The 17112-nt window shown below is 45.4% G+C and overlaps 1 protein-coding gene across 1 annotated transcript in view; it reads left to right on the top strand.

Annotated features, from left to right (window-relative positions):
* PAPPA (pregnancy-associated plasma protein A, pappalysin 1) overlaps positions 1–17112 on the top strand; it is a gene marked incomplete at its 5' end in the record, with an annotated part of 265764 nt that overhangs the window by 70162 nt on the left and 178490 nt on the right. The window contains 2 exons of the mRNA XM_010835189.1: positions 8002–8125; positions 15952–16450. Coding sequence (XP_010833491.1) covers positions 8002–8125; positions 15952–16450 — 623 coding nt within the window. The remainder of the gene's footprint in view (positions 1–8001; positions 8126–15951; positions 16451–17112) is intronic.

Below are 17112 nucleotides of genomic sequence, written 5' to 3'. Positions count from 1 at the left end.
AGGTGAGTGTGGCCTGTGAAGTGTCGATCCCTCTCTCTCTCTCCTGCCAAGAGGAAGGAAACTTGGAAGGGAAACAGCCTTGGAGAGGGATTTCTCAGTGTCTTTTATTGTTGCTCTTGTTTAACAAGTGCCCACAAGTGCCCAGATGGTAAAGAATCTGCCCGCAATGCAGGAGACCCTGAGTCAGGAAGATCCCTGGGTCAGGAAGATCCCCTGGAGAAGGAAATGGCAACCCACTCCAATATTCTTGCCTGGAGAATCCCATGGTCAGAGGAGCCTGCCTGGTGGGCTACGGTCCATGGGGTCGCACAGAGTTGAACACGACTAAGGGAATAACACACACACTTGAGGACTAACTGGTACAGCGACTGCTCCATGTAGACGTTGTAGATTTGGGGATCAGGGAATACATAAATGATTGCTAACAGAAATTAATGAGTAATGATGCATAATTTCTGTGGTGAATATTAAGCTTTGCTTTATTGTTAAAAGCCTGGAAACTTCTGTCTCCTGAACCTCGTCTGGAATGGAGGTACTGGTCACATCTCATGAGCTTGGGCATTTACCTGCCTCTGGTTAATGAGCTAACTCCTTTGTATACACGTAGTACCATATAAGATGGGCATTTACCTGCCTCTGGTTAATGAGCTAACTCCTTTGTATACACGTAGTACCATATAAGAAGGGCACATTATATATGGATGGTACACATGCATATATATATATATATATATACATGTATTTTTGTATAACGAGCATCTTTGCCTCTGTTGTTTAATAGAACTGAAGGTAGAATTTTTAGAAGATCAGATCAGATCAGATCAGTCACTCAGTCCTGTCCAACTCTTTGCGACCCCATGAATTGCAGCACACCAGGCCTCCCTGTCCATCACCAACTCCCGGAGTTCACTCAGACTCATGTCCATCGAGTCAGTGATGCCATCCAGCCATCTCATCCTCTGTCGTCCCCTTCTCCTCTTGCCCCCAGTCCATCCCAGCATCAGAGTCTTTTCCAATGAGTCAACTCTTCACATCAGGTGGCCAAAGTACTGGAGTTTCAGCTTTAGCATCATTCCTTCCAAAGAAATCCCAGAGCTGATCTCCTTCAGAATGGACTGGTTGAATCTCCTTGCAGTCCAAGGGACTCTCAAAAGTCTTCTCCAACACCACAGTTCAAAAGCATCAATTCTTTGGTGCTCAGCCTTCTTCACAGTCCAACTCTCGCATCCATACATGACCACAGGAAAAACCATAGCCTTGACTAGACGAACCTTTGTTGGCAAAGTAATGTCTCTGCTTTTGAATATGCTATCTAGGTTGGTCATAACTTTCCTTCCAAGGAGTAAGCGTCTTCTAATTTCATGGCTGCAGTCACCATCTGCAGTGATTCTGGAGCCCCAAAAAATAAAGTCTGACACTGTTTCCATTGTTTCCCCATCTATTTCCCATAAAGTGATGGGACCGGATGCCATGATCTTCGTAGAAGATCAAGGGATGATAAGTCAAGGCACAAGATGCCTTAGTTGGGCTCCTGTCAGTCACTTCCTAGCCGTATGGCCTTGGGCAAGTCAGTTTCTCCCCCTGAGTCATACTCCACTGAAAGGTGGGTCTAATGATGCCTCAGTGGTCTGAAGGTGGAAACATGAATGAAATCATTTCTTGTGGTTCCTTTCAACATTGGGTCTCCCCAAGGCACTGAAGCTTTAGGGGATTTTAAAGGATCATGAAGATGTACTAACATGTTGATATTTAATTTGGTTGGAACTTGGCTATAAATTAGTATGGATTAGTATTTTTGCCCCCTCCCAGACCTGAATGTTTTATTCAATAATGGTAATACAATATTGAAGATGGTGGAAATAATAACCAGCTGATGATGAATTAATATTACTCAATGGTTGTTCATGCTGTTTACCAATTGCTCACTCTGCTCTGGATTCTGTACTAAATGCTCACTGTACAGTCTCATTTCATCTGTTTGGTAATTTCTGTAAAAGGAGAATCAACTTCTTCATTTGCCAGATGAGGAAGGGATTGGAGTTCAAAGAGGCAGAGAGATTTGGCCAGAAGCCCATAGAAAGTGGTGGGAGCCAGGCTCCGACTCACATTTTGCAGCGTCTTATCTCAGGCTCGCATGTTCTTTCATTAAGTTTTTCCAAAACTTGAATTATGAAGGAGGTGTTACTCTCCACTTCATAAAGGCCATAAAACGTGGCAGTGAACTCTCACAAGTATGTGTGTGTGTGTTCATAAAAACATATTAGATCATGGCATCACAATTAAATTTGAGCTCCAATTTTCCTTCAGTACTATCAGTCCTTGAATCTAGAACCTTCTTTTGACAGCTGGATGCATGTGATCACGGAGAAAGGAAATGCACTCCTTAGATGCTCTGTAGAAACCCCCTTCCTCTGCCCCAGCGCCCTCACTGGGAGCTCAGAGCTGGGTTTGGGAAACCTCATGTGACACTTCAGAGCAGCCTTTCCAGCAGCCCGTGGATTTATTTATTTTTTCTGTGGTGATGAGAAGTATCAGACTTTTGGTCAAGCCTTGGCCTCGATTCCACGTAGAAATGGAAGTTTTGTAAATGAAGCTTCCTGTGTGTGTATTCAATTTGTATTTCATAAAGCAGTTATTGTCCATTAAATAAATACCATCTGATTGTTGGAAACCTATTGGAGGGTTAATTGTTGTGTAATGAGATATGTCTCTATTACATGGGGCCCTCAGCTTCAATCAGTATGTTTTTAATAACCTATAGTCAGTTGGTACTTGAGGCTCATACAATAGCTATTCTGTTCAGTCTAAGATTTCATAATGGAGTTATCATATGTTAAATTAAAACTGACATTTTAGAAACATATCTAATTAGGGTTAACAGCTATGTAGACTGTAGTCTATGACTGAAGGAAGTAGGTCAGCAAGTTCAATAAATTGTTTTAAAGAAATAAATCTATCCATCTCCCATATGCAAGGAGTTCATACTCATGGAAATTGGCTTAGTACAAAGTGCACAAGCTTTGATGTCAAGCAGACTGTATTCCAGTCTCAACTTTACCTCTTCCAGCCTAGGGGACCTTGGGTGAGTTTCTCACCCCTCTGATTCTTTCTGGCCTTCTTGAGTCTTCTTCCATAAAAAGTGCTAACCATACCCACTCCACCTGGCTTCTGTGGGGAATTTAATAAGATGACATCTGTGATATGCCTAGCACACACACTCTATGCTCAGGAAACACTAGCTCCCATCTTGTACAAAGTTTCCCAGAGCTGTTGAGCTACTTGAAATCCTCTTTCCCTGCAGAATCTCTGATGTTTTCCACTCCATTCATCAATGCCAACCTCTAGCCCCTGGCCATCGTCATGTCCTCCTGCTGTTCCTCACATCTGTGGTCAGAGAGAATACAAGGGTTTTCCTTAAAAAAACATACTCAGATCCTCCCACCGCCTGTGTCCTCACACATGGGCAACTGAATAAATAATTCAAGGCCACCCCTGGCTTTTTTAACTCCTGCATTTTTATCTGTCTTGCAAACATGTGTTGACTAGATGGTTTCAGTTTTCTGAACAATGGGCTGTGGTATATAGTAGAAAGAATGCTGGACTGGGAACCAAGAGACCTGAGTCTGAAGTCTTTGCAACTTCATTCATTTCTTCTTCCTCTTTGGCCTCAGTTTTCCGATCTGTAAACTAAAGGGGAATCTAGCCTTTCTCAGCCAAGGTTCTTTTTCCAAGTCTCAGAATGTAGAAAATGACTTGAGTGACTATTTTCTCAATTGTCCTAAGGATAGTACATAACTAGTACCATTCTAGATGCCTAGGAGAGAGCTTAATTCCTTCTGTACAGTGGGTACCTTAGAGAGGCACTGTCCAATAGAACTTTCTGTAATGTAATATCCAGTATGGTAGCTGTAAGCCAGCTGTGGCTAGGGAGCACTTGAACTGTGATGAGTGTAACTGAGGAACTGAAAGGAATTCTATATTAATTTTAATTCATTTAGATTTGAATAGCCACATGTTACTAGGGGCTGCTAAAGTAGATGGCACAGATTTGGAGCTTTAAACTTTAATTCTCATGGATCGTGTGTAAGAAAGGTGATCTTTTCCAGTGTTAGCATCCTTTAGCATCCTGTGTTTCTATGATTTCAGTGTGTGTGTGTGTGTATTTCTGTCTGTGTACATACAGGTGCCCGTTAAAATCAAATAAATGCCAAGGATTAGAAACACATTTGACATACCCTGAATGTGTAGGATATGGCATGGTTTTGGTAAAGTCTGTTTTGACTGTGACTTTCTGAGCTTTGATCTTCGTATAGTTATTCTGTAACCATGATCCTCAGCTTCCTTATCTGTAAAATGGGAATTTCACCCACCATATACAGGATCACACCTTTGCTCTTTATTTCCTGACTTTGCTTTTACCTGTGCTCTTCTTTTCCCAATTCATTCTTCATTCATCATTCAGGCTGATCTTTTAAAAATGTGAATTGGATCATGTCACCCACATTATAACCCTCCAGTACCTTCCCACCCCTCTTATGTGTAATCTGCAAGGGGTCTGCAGAGCCTTCCATCCTGTGGTCCTTGCCTGCTTGCCCCACTGGCGCTCTCACTGCTGTCTTCCATTTGTGACTCTTGCCACTCGAGTTTCCTTCAGGGCCTCTATGGACCGAGGCCGTCTCTCCCGCCTCGGTCCTTTGCATACCTTAAGACAGAGCCTGGACCACTTTACTCCACTCTCGGTGTTGTTCTTGGATCTGCACTGAGGTCTGCCAGCGTTACGCCCATCCGAAGCCCCTGCACAGCCCCTCATTGGTCTCTCCTACATCATCTGTTGACTCTCCTTCTAGCAGTAATTCAACCTGTACTTTGTACACATTATTTTCCTATTGGTTTATGGACTGTTGCCTCTGCTGGATTGCAGGGTCTATGAGGGCAGGTACCACATCAAATCTCCTCTCCCATGGATGGTTAATGTCTGGTAGTTGCACAGTGCTAGCAACCAGAGATTGTTCAATGAGTATCCAGTGAATGAACAGGTGAAATATTGAGTGAACACGCGAACCCATGATTGAGCATGAGGGAATGCACTTTGTGGAACTCTGTGTAAATAAGGCCCATTTACTGTCAGTTTATTAATTCGTCAAAGTATTTATAGGGAACCTACAGTTGTCAAAATCACTGCAGATGGTGACTGCAGCCATGAAATTAAAAGACACTTACTCCTTGGAAGGAAAGCTATGACCAACCTAGAGAGCATATTGAAAAGCAGAAACATTACTTTGCCAACAAAGGTCCGTTTAGTCAAGGCTTTGGTTTTTCCAGTGGTCATGTATGGATTCGAGAGTTGGACTGTGAAGAAGGCTGAGCACCGAAGAACTGATGCTTTTGAACTGTGGTGTTGGAGGAGACTCTTGAGAGTCCCTTGGACTGCAAGGAGATCCAAACAGTCCATTCTAAAGGAGATCAGCCCTGGGTGTTCTTTGGAAGGAATGATGCTAAAGCTGAAACTCCAGTACTTTGGCCACCTCATGTGAAGAGCTGACTCATTGGAAAAGAGTCTGATGCTGGGAGGGATTGGGGGCAGGAGGAGAAGGGGACGACAGAGGATGAGATGGCTGGATGGCATCACTGACTCGATGGATGTGAGTTTGAGTGAACTCTGGGAGATGGTGATGGACAGGGAGGCCTGGCGTGCTGTGATTCATGGGGTCGCAAAGAGTCGAACACGACTGAGCGACTGAACTGAACTGAACAGTTGTCAAGAACTCAGTGAAGTACAGGTGACTACATGCGTTTCCTCTAAAGCAAGGCGTCTAGAGTAGAAAGCTCAGTTACCATTAAGATCAGTGCGATCTGGATTCATACAAGGATGTTTGTAATCTCATTGTCGTCATAAACCAGTCCTGTGACTCTGAGCTGCTATGCATGGGTTGTGGTCATTGTAATGGAACCAGACTGGTGCTGCGCACCTCCCTCTCCACTCTTCATCCTCTGCCTCCAAGTACTTTTGTTTAATTGTCATTATTGCTAGTTCAAGAACACCTCATACATACTGAAAATACAGAGAAAGTTCAGAAAACCAGAAGGAATGGAAGTAGGGAGAGAGGAATCATTCTGAGTTCCACCACCTAGAAATATTTGCTGGTAGTATTTCGTCATATTAAGTTATTTGAACAGCATTGAGATGCTGCTATAAGGTACAGTTTTGAATATGACTCTTCCCTTAACATTATAACACGTTTTCCATACATTTTAATGATCTTTATGAGTATTTGTACCAACTGCTTACTGTTCCATTGAGCAGATTGGCCTTAGACTGTCCAGTCATTCTATCACTAAATATTAGTGTGCTTATAAAATTATACCTATGTATGATTTCATATTTCTGATGATAAAGCTGATGATGCAAAATACGCAATTTGAGGGTCTAGACTAGGTTAGTCATGAGTCTTAGCAACATGTTGGAGTGACTGGTATTTATCCATCTATCCATCCAGCCATTAAACTACACGTGTTGATCACCATACTAGCAGATAAGCAGAGGCAGAAAGTATTCAGATTTAGGTTTGGGGATGAGCTCCCTGGCAGCTGGGTGGAGGAGGAAGAAGGACCAGCTTCAGACTGTGATGTTAGCAAGCACATGAGCCCTGGGGCTATGGAGCTTCCCTGAGAAGCAAAAGCCCTAAGGCTTGAGATAGGGTCCCTCCCTTGTGTCTTTCAGGTTGCTGAAGGATGGTGATTCTTTTAGGAAGGAGATTTTGGCAGGACCATTGCATTTGGAGAAATAATGGGTTGAGCTATGACCTTTCTTGATATTTTCCCTCTCCAGTAGCTCTGTAGAAGTTGCTCAGATTTTCAGAGTTTGGGGCTTGCTCACCCTAGTACAGGAGAAGAGGGCTATTATCCCTCTCCCTTCCTAGCAACTATCTCCTGAACAGGGGCCAAGTCTGGAGAACAAGTAGGATCCCAAAGGCTATTGTGGTTAAAGGGAGATTGAATCCAGATGTAAGATACCAGCTGATGGGGAAAGCCACTGTCATATTCCGCTGCTGGGGTTTGTCCCACTGAGGGATTGGCTTGCCCCTTGGAAAGCTGCTGAAGTGAATTAGGTGGCATGGTAAGGAAACTCTTTTTGACTGTAAAATCCAAGAGTGACTCATCTATCCCCTGAATGTCAGAGCTAGAAGGTTCTTTAAGCACTGTCTAGTTCAGCCCAGTCATTTTCAGCTGAAGGAACTGAACCATTCCTTCTTCCTATTTAATACCTAGGATCCTGATAATCCCTGCACATAGTAGGTACCAGACAGAGATTGTTAAAAGAATAAAATTTGAGGTCCGATGGGTAAAAGATTTTCTCACAACCACATATCAAATCTTCAGTGGAACTTTGAATCATTGATGAAATGAAGAAATAGTGCAGGTAGTAAGTCTGGGCTGCTTTAAATTTAAGTGTATCCACCATCAGAACAGAAGACGCTTAGACCCAAGAAAGGTCCTCCTGGGTGGTGGGGAGGAATTTCATTTATGATCATATTCTGGAAGCTCTGACAAAGATAGGGAGGATTTAGTACTGTTGTTTAGCCTCTAAGTCACATCCGACTCTTTGTGACCTCATGGACTGTAGCTCGTCAGGCTCCTCTGTCCTACACTATTTCCTGGAGTGCAATTCATGTCCGTGGAGTCAGTGATGCTTTCTAAGTCTCTCATTCTCTGCTGGCCCCTTCTTTTGCTTTCAGTCTTGCCCAGCATCAGGATCTTTTCCAATGAGTCTGCTCTTCGAGTCAGGTGGTCAAAGTATTGGAGCTTCAGCGTCAGTCCTTCCAGTGAATATTCAGGGTTGATTGCCTTTAGAATTGACTGGTTGGATCTCCTCACAGTCCAAGGAAGAATAAGGATGACAGGGGAGCAAATTTGTTGTCGCCTACACCTTTGGCTCAGTTGAGTCAGGAACTCATTCAACCATTCCTAAGTCGGTGCGTTTCCTTCTTTCCTTGGCCTCCTAGAGAATTGGGATCAGCATGTGACCTTTGCCTGGAAGGGAGATTCCTGGTGCAGTATGCCTTCAATGCCTCCTCCCCGATGCCCTGCGGCCCATCAGGACACTGGAGTCCTCGGGAAGCAGAAGGTAAGCCAGGCTGGGGGCTCTTTTGCAGGTTGGGTGTGCAAAGAACTCTTTCAGTGTAGATAGAGCTTTGTAATTTTAATGGTCTTTCTCACGTACAATCCAGAGAAGGCAGCAGCACCCCACTCCAGTACTCTTGACTGGAAAATCCCATGGATGGAGGAGCCTGGTGGGCTGCAGTCCATGGGGTCGCTAAGAGTCAGACACGACTGAGCGACTTCACTTTCACTTTTCACTTTCATGCATTGGAGAAGAAAATGGCAGCCCACTCCAGTGTTCTTGCCTGGAGAGTTCCATGGACAGAGGAGTCTGGTGGGCTACAGTCTATGGAGTCAAAGAAAGTCGGACACGACTAAAGCGACTTAGCATGGCAGAGCACATTTATTTTAAAGTCACCACACCCGTCACTGCACACAGTTTTTTTTTTTGCCGGGGTGGGGAGCAGTGAGAGTGTTTACGATCTACTTGTCATGCAGTTTTTCAGCACAGTATTGTTAACTGTCGTCACTGTGCTGTATGTTAGAGCTCCAGAATTGATTCATTGTATTGCTAGCAGTTTGTATCCTTTCCCCTCCATCAAGGCCAGTATTCATGCATGTGTTCAGCACAAGGTGTTTTGAGCACCTGAACTGTCCTGGGTATGTCATCCCACTTTACATATGAAGAAGCAAAGCCCCTGAGGAATCAAATGCCCACGGCCACATACCTGATGAGACACCGTGTGTGTGTGTGTGTTTGTCTGTGCCCTAGACCTTGACAGCCTGTGGGTACAAACAAGCTCACGTCAGAATCAACACGCATACTGGAAGACTTCAAGGCATCACCAGCCTTTGATTCTTCTGTAGTTCTTCCTGTGAATACCCAAGGCAGTCTTCCATGTGTCGCAATTTTTCCTCTCGGACTCCTGCCATGTCATTTCCTTGTCAGAATCCATGTATCAGCAAGACACTGGAGGGAAGCACCTCAGGACGGCCGTGGTTGTGGGCTCCACCCACAGACCTTTCATGCTAGGGGTGGGTCAGTCTCCCAGGCCTCCCTGCAGACCAACAGTCTCTCTGCTCCCTTACACTCACTGCCACAGCCCCTCAGTTTTCTAGAGAAATTAAAAAAGTCTCTTTTACCCAATGCTTTGTCACCCTGTCACTTGGCCCTGAAGCAAGACCGCTTGCAACATAGCGAATCTCATGGCCAATTGCCCATTCTGGGTCCTTCAGTGGTATCTCTCTCTTTGAGGCGCAGGTCTAGTCCCCGAAACCAGACTGGCAGAAACCCCACACCCGCCTCAGCCCTCTGTCTCACCCTCTGTTGCCTTTGGAGACGTCCACACAGAAGCCCCCCCACCCCAAATCCCTCATCATGCTCTGAGGGGTGGCTCATGCCAACCGTCTTTGGGTAGGGACCCCCGGCTACCTGAGGAAGCAGAATCTGACTCTTCACTGAGGTTCAATGAGAACTCCCCCATTCTCCTTTATATTTTTAGAAAGAAGGTTGAAAAAGAGAAAGCCAGAGATAGAATAAAGCAAGGGAGAAGGATCAGAGAGGAAACGTGAGGGAGAAAAATGACAGCGCTGTGCTCTGTTATCTTCTAAAGTAGCTTGAAATAAAAAGGAGAGTCGAACTGGGGAACTCTAAACAGATCCACCAGGAATGGAAAGCCCAAGGGGTGCCTGGGAGAAGCCCTCAGCTCGGCCTCACAGAATCACGGGCTGTCAGTGGAAGGGACGCCTGGGGTCACCCGGCCCCAATTCCCACCCTGGGCAGGAATCCCCTTTGTGTGCGCCCGGCACCGGCTCATATATTTCCCTGCTCTCTGCATTCTAGCACCATCTGCTAGAAAGTTCTTCTGAAATCTGCAATGGTGACTTTTTCACCCAAACTGAACCCACGTTGGGTTCTCCCAGAAGAAGATCTGTGTCTCTTCCATGCAAGGAACAAACCCATCTCCTCTCTGCCCACCGCAGGGACTATGCGCCAGGCAGACACCGTGATGGGCACGGGGACTCTGCAGAGCTGGCTATCTGATACGAGAGTCAGATGAGTATCCGGGAGCGTTCTCCATCTGGTGTAATGAAGCTGGTGCTGATAGACCTCCAGAGTACAGGGAGACAAGTAGAAAGTGGGGGACCTCCCCACAAACTGAGACTCACGCCCCGCTGAGGAAATGTCAGCATATCAGTCAGCAAGATGCATTTAAGAATGTGAGAGGAGTTGACTGTTGAAATCACTGGTCATTTTAGTGTGATCTGGAGACTTAAGGGCCTCCTAAGGCTTCTTCGTGTGTCCTCCAAGGAAAAGATATTTTCATAATAATACTATGACACAGTTTACCTTTTTCACTCACTTTCTCTCCTGAGTGTCCAGTGGTGCTTCCCAGCGACTGCATGGCACGTGATGTCATACTGCTTAGATAGCTAACGGGATGCATGCGTATGTGTTCCTGTGTTTTAAAGCCTCTTAGTTTTAATCCACTATATGGTAATGACATAGATACTATGTACAAGAACAAAAGCTCTTCAGTAATGGAGTAGGAACTTAAATGGGTATGGAGAGAAAGGTATAGACTAAGAAGCAGTTGAGCTGGGGTGAGATGTGTAATGACCAGATGAGGATGGGTTTGGACTCTTCTGAGGGTCGTAAGGAGATGCCACGTGCCTTGGCAGGGGTCTGGGAGATGGTGAGATGTGCCTGTTATGAAAGATCACCTGGTCTGCTCTGTGATGAGGAGGTTGGGGGTTGAGTAGACCTGGGGTGGGGTTTGGGGGGAGGGGAGAAGGGTGCATCTCGGTGGCTGTTTTGGGAGGACGGTGGGGCTTCCCAGGTGGCATAGTGGTAAAGAGTTCTACCTGTCAGTGCAGAGCAAGCAAGACGTGTGAGTTTGATCCATGGGTTAGAAAGATCCCCAGGTGTAGGAAATAGCAATGCACTCCAGTATTCTTGCCTGGGAAACTCCATGTGCCGAGGAGCCTGGTGTACTACAGTCCATGGTGTTGCAAAGAATCAGACACGACTGAGCGTGCACACGTGCACACTGGGTGAAGGAAGTAGCAAGACTCTACCCTGAGACTTTTCTGGCTAAAATCATCTCAGTTTGTTCTACCACCTGAATGAATGAAACAATTCCCTGCATCCCACGCCACCATCCAACCAAACTATCAATTGGTTAGGTCTGCTCCTGGTTCATCCCTGACCCTCTTAAAGCAGGAGTTGCGGGGCAGAATCCCACTGAAGTGTTGAACCACCTCCCCTGTACCCAGAGTCGACTGAGGCCTCCAAGAAAACCCAGCAGCCCTGGGTTTTCCTTTAGGATATGCAAATTTAGTGCACGCAGGCCAGGAAAAGACACTGTTCTTTTTTTAGAGCATCCTATTACAGGCTCTGTGATCCATTTGGCTCAGACCCTTTTAATATTCTTGAAGAAATAAACTTTTCCATGAGCCAAGCTCTGCAATGTTTTTCTCAACTCATTTTCATCCTATTTATCTTTGCGTGTTTAAGTTTTTGGACTTCCCAAACTAACATAAAACTCCCCAATCTGTGAGCGATGCCAGACGTATCTTTGGGGTAGGGGAAAGAGCATGGGTGTGGGGAGGATGACGGGGTTGGGGTTTTGGTCTGAGCCTGGCCATCAATGAGCTCTGTGCCCTTGAGTGAGTCACTTTGCTTCTCTGAAGATAGCATCTTATCAACAGAATGTCCTTTCCAGCTAGGATATTCCACAGAGCCACAACCTCATAGTTTTAACTCCACATTAACAAGATAGAAAATTCTTCACTTAACAAATATTTATGGCACATTCACTATGTTCCACTAACTCCATCTTATGAACTTCAGGAAAAATATAATCACAGAAATTCTTGCCTTTGGCCACAGAATGTGGTTGTACCAAAAAGAAACCCTATTTTCCCTTCTCTTGAGCAAACACTGTACTTCACAGATGAATATTTTCTGAGATATTCAATACCACGACACGCTCGTAGCTCAGGAATCAGATAGCTAGATCTGATTGACTCAAATCTCAGTTTAGATCACTTATGCAAGCATATAACACATGGCAACTGCTGGGTTTTCCGTGAGAGGGTAACAATTGGCACTGGATGTTTTCATTTTTTTCTTACTTGTGTGAATCTTTTCCCCATTTTTGTGCCCAGAATATTTCAGGTGTGCTGAAGCATACATCTAGAAAAAACTTGGCACCGAGTTTTTATAAACAGTATTTGTGTCAAGAGCTGCAGTGTATATACACAAAGATATATAATAGACATCTGTACAGATTGTCATAAATGTAAATTTAAATCAGTGTGGGTTTGTATAAATATATTTCACACACATATATTGCCTGATCTCTAGTGGATAGCTTATATAAACATGTGACTTTTCATATAAAAAAGGTATGTACTTGTAATGAAGTAACAGTTCCGAAGTACTTTTGTTCCTTGCCCCTTGCTTTCTTTCCTTTCCCCTTCCTTCCCTTCTACCCTCCCTCCCATTCCTTTCCCTCTTTTCCCCTTCCCTATCTATCCTCCTCCTCCCCACCTTTCCTTCCCTTTCCTTTTCTCAACCTTTCTCCCAAATTTGTCACCACCCAGCTTATCAGTCTCCTGGGTGTGTTCATTTTTCCTCCTTAGGGACTCTGATTTGTCCTCCTTGCCTCTCATGTTCCCTTGGTACAGGCAAGAGTTGTGTATTATCTGCACTGATACAGTATTTTGTTAACTGATTCCATTAGACTGGAAGCTCCATGAGAACAGAGACCATGTCTGCAAAACCTGTTCTTCCAGGGACTATAACCTAGCCCTGGACACAGACAGAGGCAGCCATTCTCTGGATGGATGGATGGGTGGGTGGGTGGTTGGGTGGACCGATGGATGGATGGATGGGTGGAAAGGTAGATGAATGGATGGATAGATGGATAGATGGAGAGTATCTATGACTCTAAATGTTGGTTTTTCTGAAAGACAACCTTCATTTGCTTGCTTGAAAGTCTTCACTAACTCCCCAGCTGTCTTAGCATGAAGTTCAGTTTCCTTAAAGTGACACACAAAACCCTTCATAATCTGGGCTCAGCTTATTTTGCCGGCCTTACCACTTACTCAAAACCACAATCATCTTATTTCACTTTCTCTATTAACTGTTCTCTTTGCTTGGAATAACTCCTCTTCCCAGGCTTTCACTTGTTAATTCTCCCTTATGTGTCAAAGCAGAGCTAATGTCTTTGTGAATATGTTCGTCTATTAACTATCTCATCCCATTTGAGTTTTATAGTACCCCTTGTGGGGTAGACATCGTTAGAGTAGGTAGTATGGTGAGAAGCTGTATAATTGATATTGTAACCCATGTTTATTCCTTCAAAGTTTGGCATGCTCTCTGGACCCACAGCATCACAAGTATTCTGCTGCCCACCATGGAATTACTTAACATCTGAGGCTCTGTTTCCTCTTCCGTAAAATGAGTTTCATAAGACCAACGTCATAGACTTATTGGCAGGATGAAAAGAGTTGAGGCATGTAACATGCTTGGCACAGTGCCCAGCACACAGAGGATGGTCAGTGTGTGAAGCCTGGTGCTATTTAGGGGACTCAGTGCCCCTTGAAACTCTTTTTTTTTTTTTTACATCTAAAAGTTTGTTCTGATAACCAGACAAGCTCACACTTTGCTAATATTTCTAGTCCTATTGACTTACTTGAGCATAATGATCAAGCTTAGTTTCTTATCCTTTGGAAAGCATTTGGTCTCTCTGTTGATTAACAAGAAACCAGGGATGAAAATCGGAGCCAAACAGATTTGTCATCTTTGCTCTCCTGTGGCTTCCCACCACTGAAAGTCATTTTCTCCAAGGAAGGGAGAAAGATCTCTCCATTCCTTGTCAGCTCCAGGAGAATGCATGGTGAGGGACAGCGGGGGTGCTCACCTGGAACATACCATTACATAGCAGGCTCTCATAGTCCGTGGACCCTTCACTTCTTTAACTCCATATGAACGCACTAGGAGAGTCTTCACTTAATATCTATCGAGTGTGCGCTGTGCTTCCTGTTGCTGGGCAGGCACTGTATAAATCACTGAGGTGGCAACTGAGGAAAACAGAGCTGCCAAACAGAAGCAAAATGACAACCATCTTATAGGATTTTGCTGAGAATCAGGTGAATACATTAATGGCTAAGGAATGTGCTTTGTATGCATTGAAACACTGCCCTTGATAAGGCTTTTTGAATGATTAAGTGCTACATAAGTACCAAAAGACCCACAAAGTCAAAAGGATTCAGGAGCTCCTTGGGTTGGAGAATTGACAGAAAGAAAGACTTCAGCCTTATTTGTGCCTTTGACTTGAACAGCTGGTCTCTTCTATCCAGCATTTGCCAAAGGTAATAAATGAAGTTGGCCAAGGAAAGGTGGAGGGAACCTTGTAGCTGTATCCATCTCTTCTTGTTCTGATGTGTTGTATCTAAAGAGTCTTTTCAATTTTCCTTGTCCTTGGCCCCTCCCCTGCCTCCCTTGCCCATTCTCGCTCCTCTTTTTCTCTTCTCTTTCTCATCTCCCCTGGACATCATCTCTTACTCCCTTGGCTGGGCAGAGGCAAGGGGATTGGAGATACTTAACAACTTTCACTGGAATGGCTTTTCCACCCAAAATCAGTTTCTAATTTTCATATTGTGGTGATTCCTATTATCTGTAACATTATCATAAAGCCTTTTCAGGCTAAGATTGATGTTTTCTTTTTCCCCCTTTTGCTTTTGAAATATCCAGCCCCTCCACCCCTATCAACCACTGATTTAAAGGGGGAAAAAAAGAATGTGGCTCACGGGACAACCTGAGATCTCCCATCCTCCCCTCACCAGCTGATGTGTATCTCTTGCTAGACACCCTTACATAAATCAAAGCCAGTCATTGCACTGAGTCCTGATTACTTTTCTCAGCAGTGCAAAGGAGAGTTCTCTGAGGGTCTAGGACTAATGATCTCAGCCGAGAAAAATTCAGAAGTCACTGCTCAGGCTGAGATCAGTGGGGATGAGGCATCGTCTCCCTGGGGAAAGACTGGAAGACTCTCTCCTTCCTTCTCCCCCCTCCCAAGCAGCCCTCCCCTCCCTGAGTCCAGCTGGACAGGGCTCAGAGAAGCTCCGTGGCATGGAATGACCTCATGTAGAAGAGGGGAGGCAAGAGATAAGATGGCTCCAGGGCTGCGTTCCAGCTCTGTCATTCAGGGTTCTAGACAGTTTCCTCCACGGAAACTCAGCCCAAGAGGCGGAAGCTATCATAACTCACCTCCTCTTCGCTGGAGGTTTCTGGCCCTTCTGTCCTTACAAGCAGGTTGTACCAGAGGGAGTCTAGTTTATTTAGTGGCTCTCACGTTCAGTCTCGAGGACGAGAACTTCAGGATGAGACGGAGCTAGGCTCTAGTGCTGACTTTTACACATCAAGCTGTGAGACTCTGGTTAGTTCACGCCACATCTCTAAGCCTTGGTGGCCTCACCTCAGAAATGAGTCCTTGCAAGAATTAAACTGGTTCAGAGGACATAGTGGGTGTTTAGCATGCATCCCTTCTTTCTTTCCATCAAGTGAGAGACGAGGAAGGATAGTTTGGGCAGCAACTCCATTGTAAGCAACTTATTTGAAGGTAATTTTGACCAAACGTCTCGTGATTCAGTTCGTTCAGATCCATGTCACTGGGGTAGGAGTGAGCAGGAGTGCTGTGAGCACAGCAGATTCACCAAGACACTGAGAATCTTCCCTGTCTTTTTACCTTCCCTCTGTGTCCTAGTCTGGCCAGTGTCTCCTGAGGGCTGCAGGAAACTCTGAGGACTTTCAGAGCTCATATCCTCATCTCTTGTCCACAGGTCATCCAGATGTTGAGCAGCCCTGTAAGTCCAGCGTCCGCACCTGGAGCCCCAATTCAGCCGTCAACCCACACACGGTCCCTCCAGCCTGCCCTGAGCCCCAGGGCTGCCACCTTGACCTGAGATTCCGCTACCCCTTGGTTCCCGAGTCTTTGACCGTCTGGGTGACCTTTGTCTCCACTGACTGGGACTCTAGTGGGGCTGTCAATGACATCAAACTCTTGGGTGTCAGTGGGAATAACATCTCCCTGGGGCCTCAGAACGTCTTCTGTGATGTCCCACTGACCATCAAGCTCCAGGATGTGGGAGAGGAGGTGTATGGCGTCCAGATCTACACGTTGGATGAGCACCTGGAGATTGATGCGGCCATGCTGACCTCCGTGGCAGACAGCCCACTCTGCCTGGAGTGTAAGCCGCTGCAGTACAAGGTGGTCCGGGATCCTCCTCTCCAGGTGGACGTGGCCTCCACCCTGCACTTCGGTAGAAGGTTCACAGACACGTAAGTGTGCTCTCTGGACAGGGAGATGATCAGGTAGGGGGCGGGGGGTTGCAGAGGGATGTGAGGAGGGTCAGAGTGTCCTGCACTGGAAGGAGGGTGATCACAGACTCACCTCTGGGGATTTGTCACCTGGTGTTGGGTGAGTTGATATGGTGGGAAGAACAGCAGACCAAGAACCATGAGTCCTGAATGCTGGTGGCAGGTCTAGCTTGGGACTCTAAGCCTCTCTGACCTCTCTGTAGCTTACTTTTCCCAACAGTGAAATGAAGGAGGTTGGATGAGATTAGCAAGAAAGTCATTTATTAGTAATGAAAATACAAGAACTGGAGTTTGTTAATGATCTCCTTTTTAGATTACATGGAAGTGTATTCTTGCACTGTGGTTGCCTTTTGAGGAAAGGGTGAAGTTACAGCAGGTTGGCTGGGAACTGGGCATGTTCTCAAATGTTTGCTTAAAAATAATGATGGCTGCTGCTGCTGCTAAGTCATGTCAGTTGTGTCCGACTCTGTGTGACCCCATAGACAGCAGCCCACCAGGCTCCCCTGTCTCTGGGATTCTCCAGGCAAGAACACTGGAGTGGGTTGCCATTTCCTTCTCCAATGCATGCAAGTGAAAAGTGAAAGTGAAGTCGCTCAGTCATGTCCGACTCTTAGCGACCCCAT

This window comes from Bison bison, unplaced genomic scaffold, assembly GCF_000754665.1.
Source record: "Bison bison bison isolate TAMUID 2011002044 unplaced genomic scaffold, Bison_UMD1.0 scf7180017864039, whole genome shotgun sequence".
Taxonomy (NCBI): Eukaryota; Metazoa; Chordata; class Mammalia; order Artiodactyla; family Bovidae; genus Bison; species Bison bison.
The sequence above is the reverse complement of the archived record's forward strand: the minus strand, read 5'-3'. Positions and strand labels throughout refer to the sequence as shown.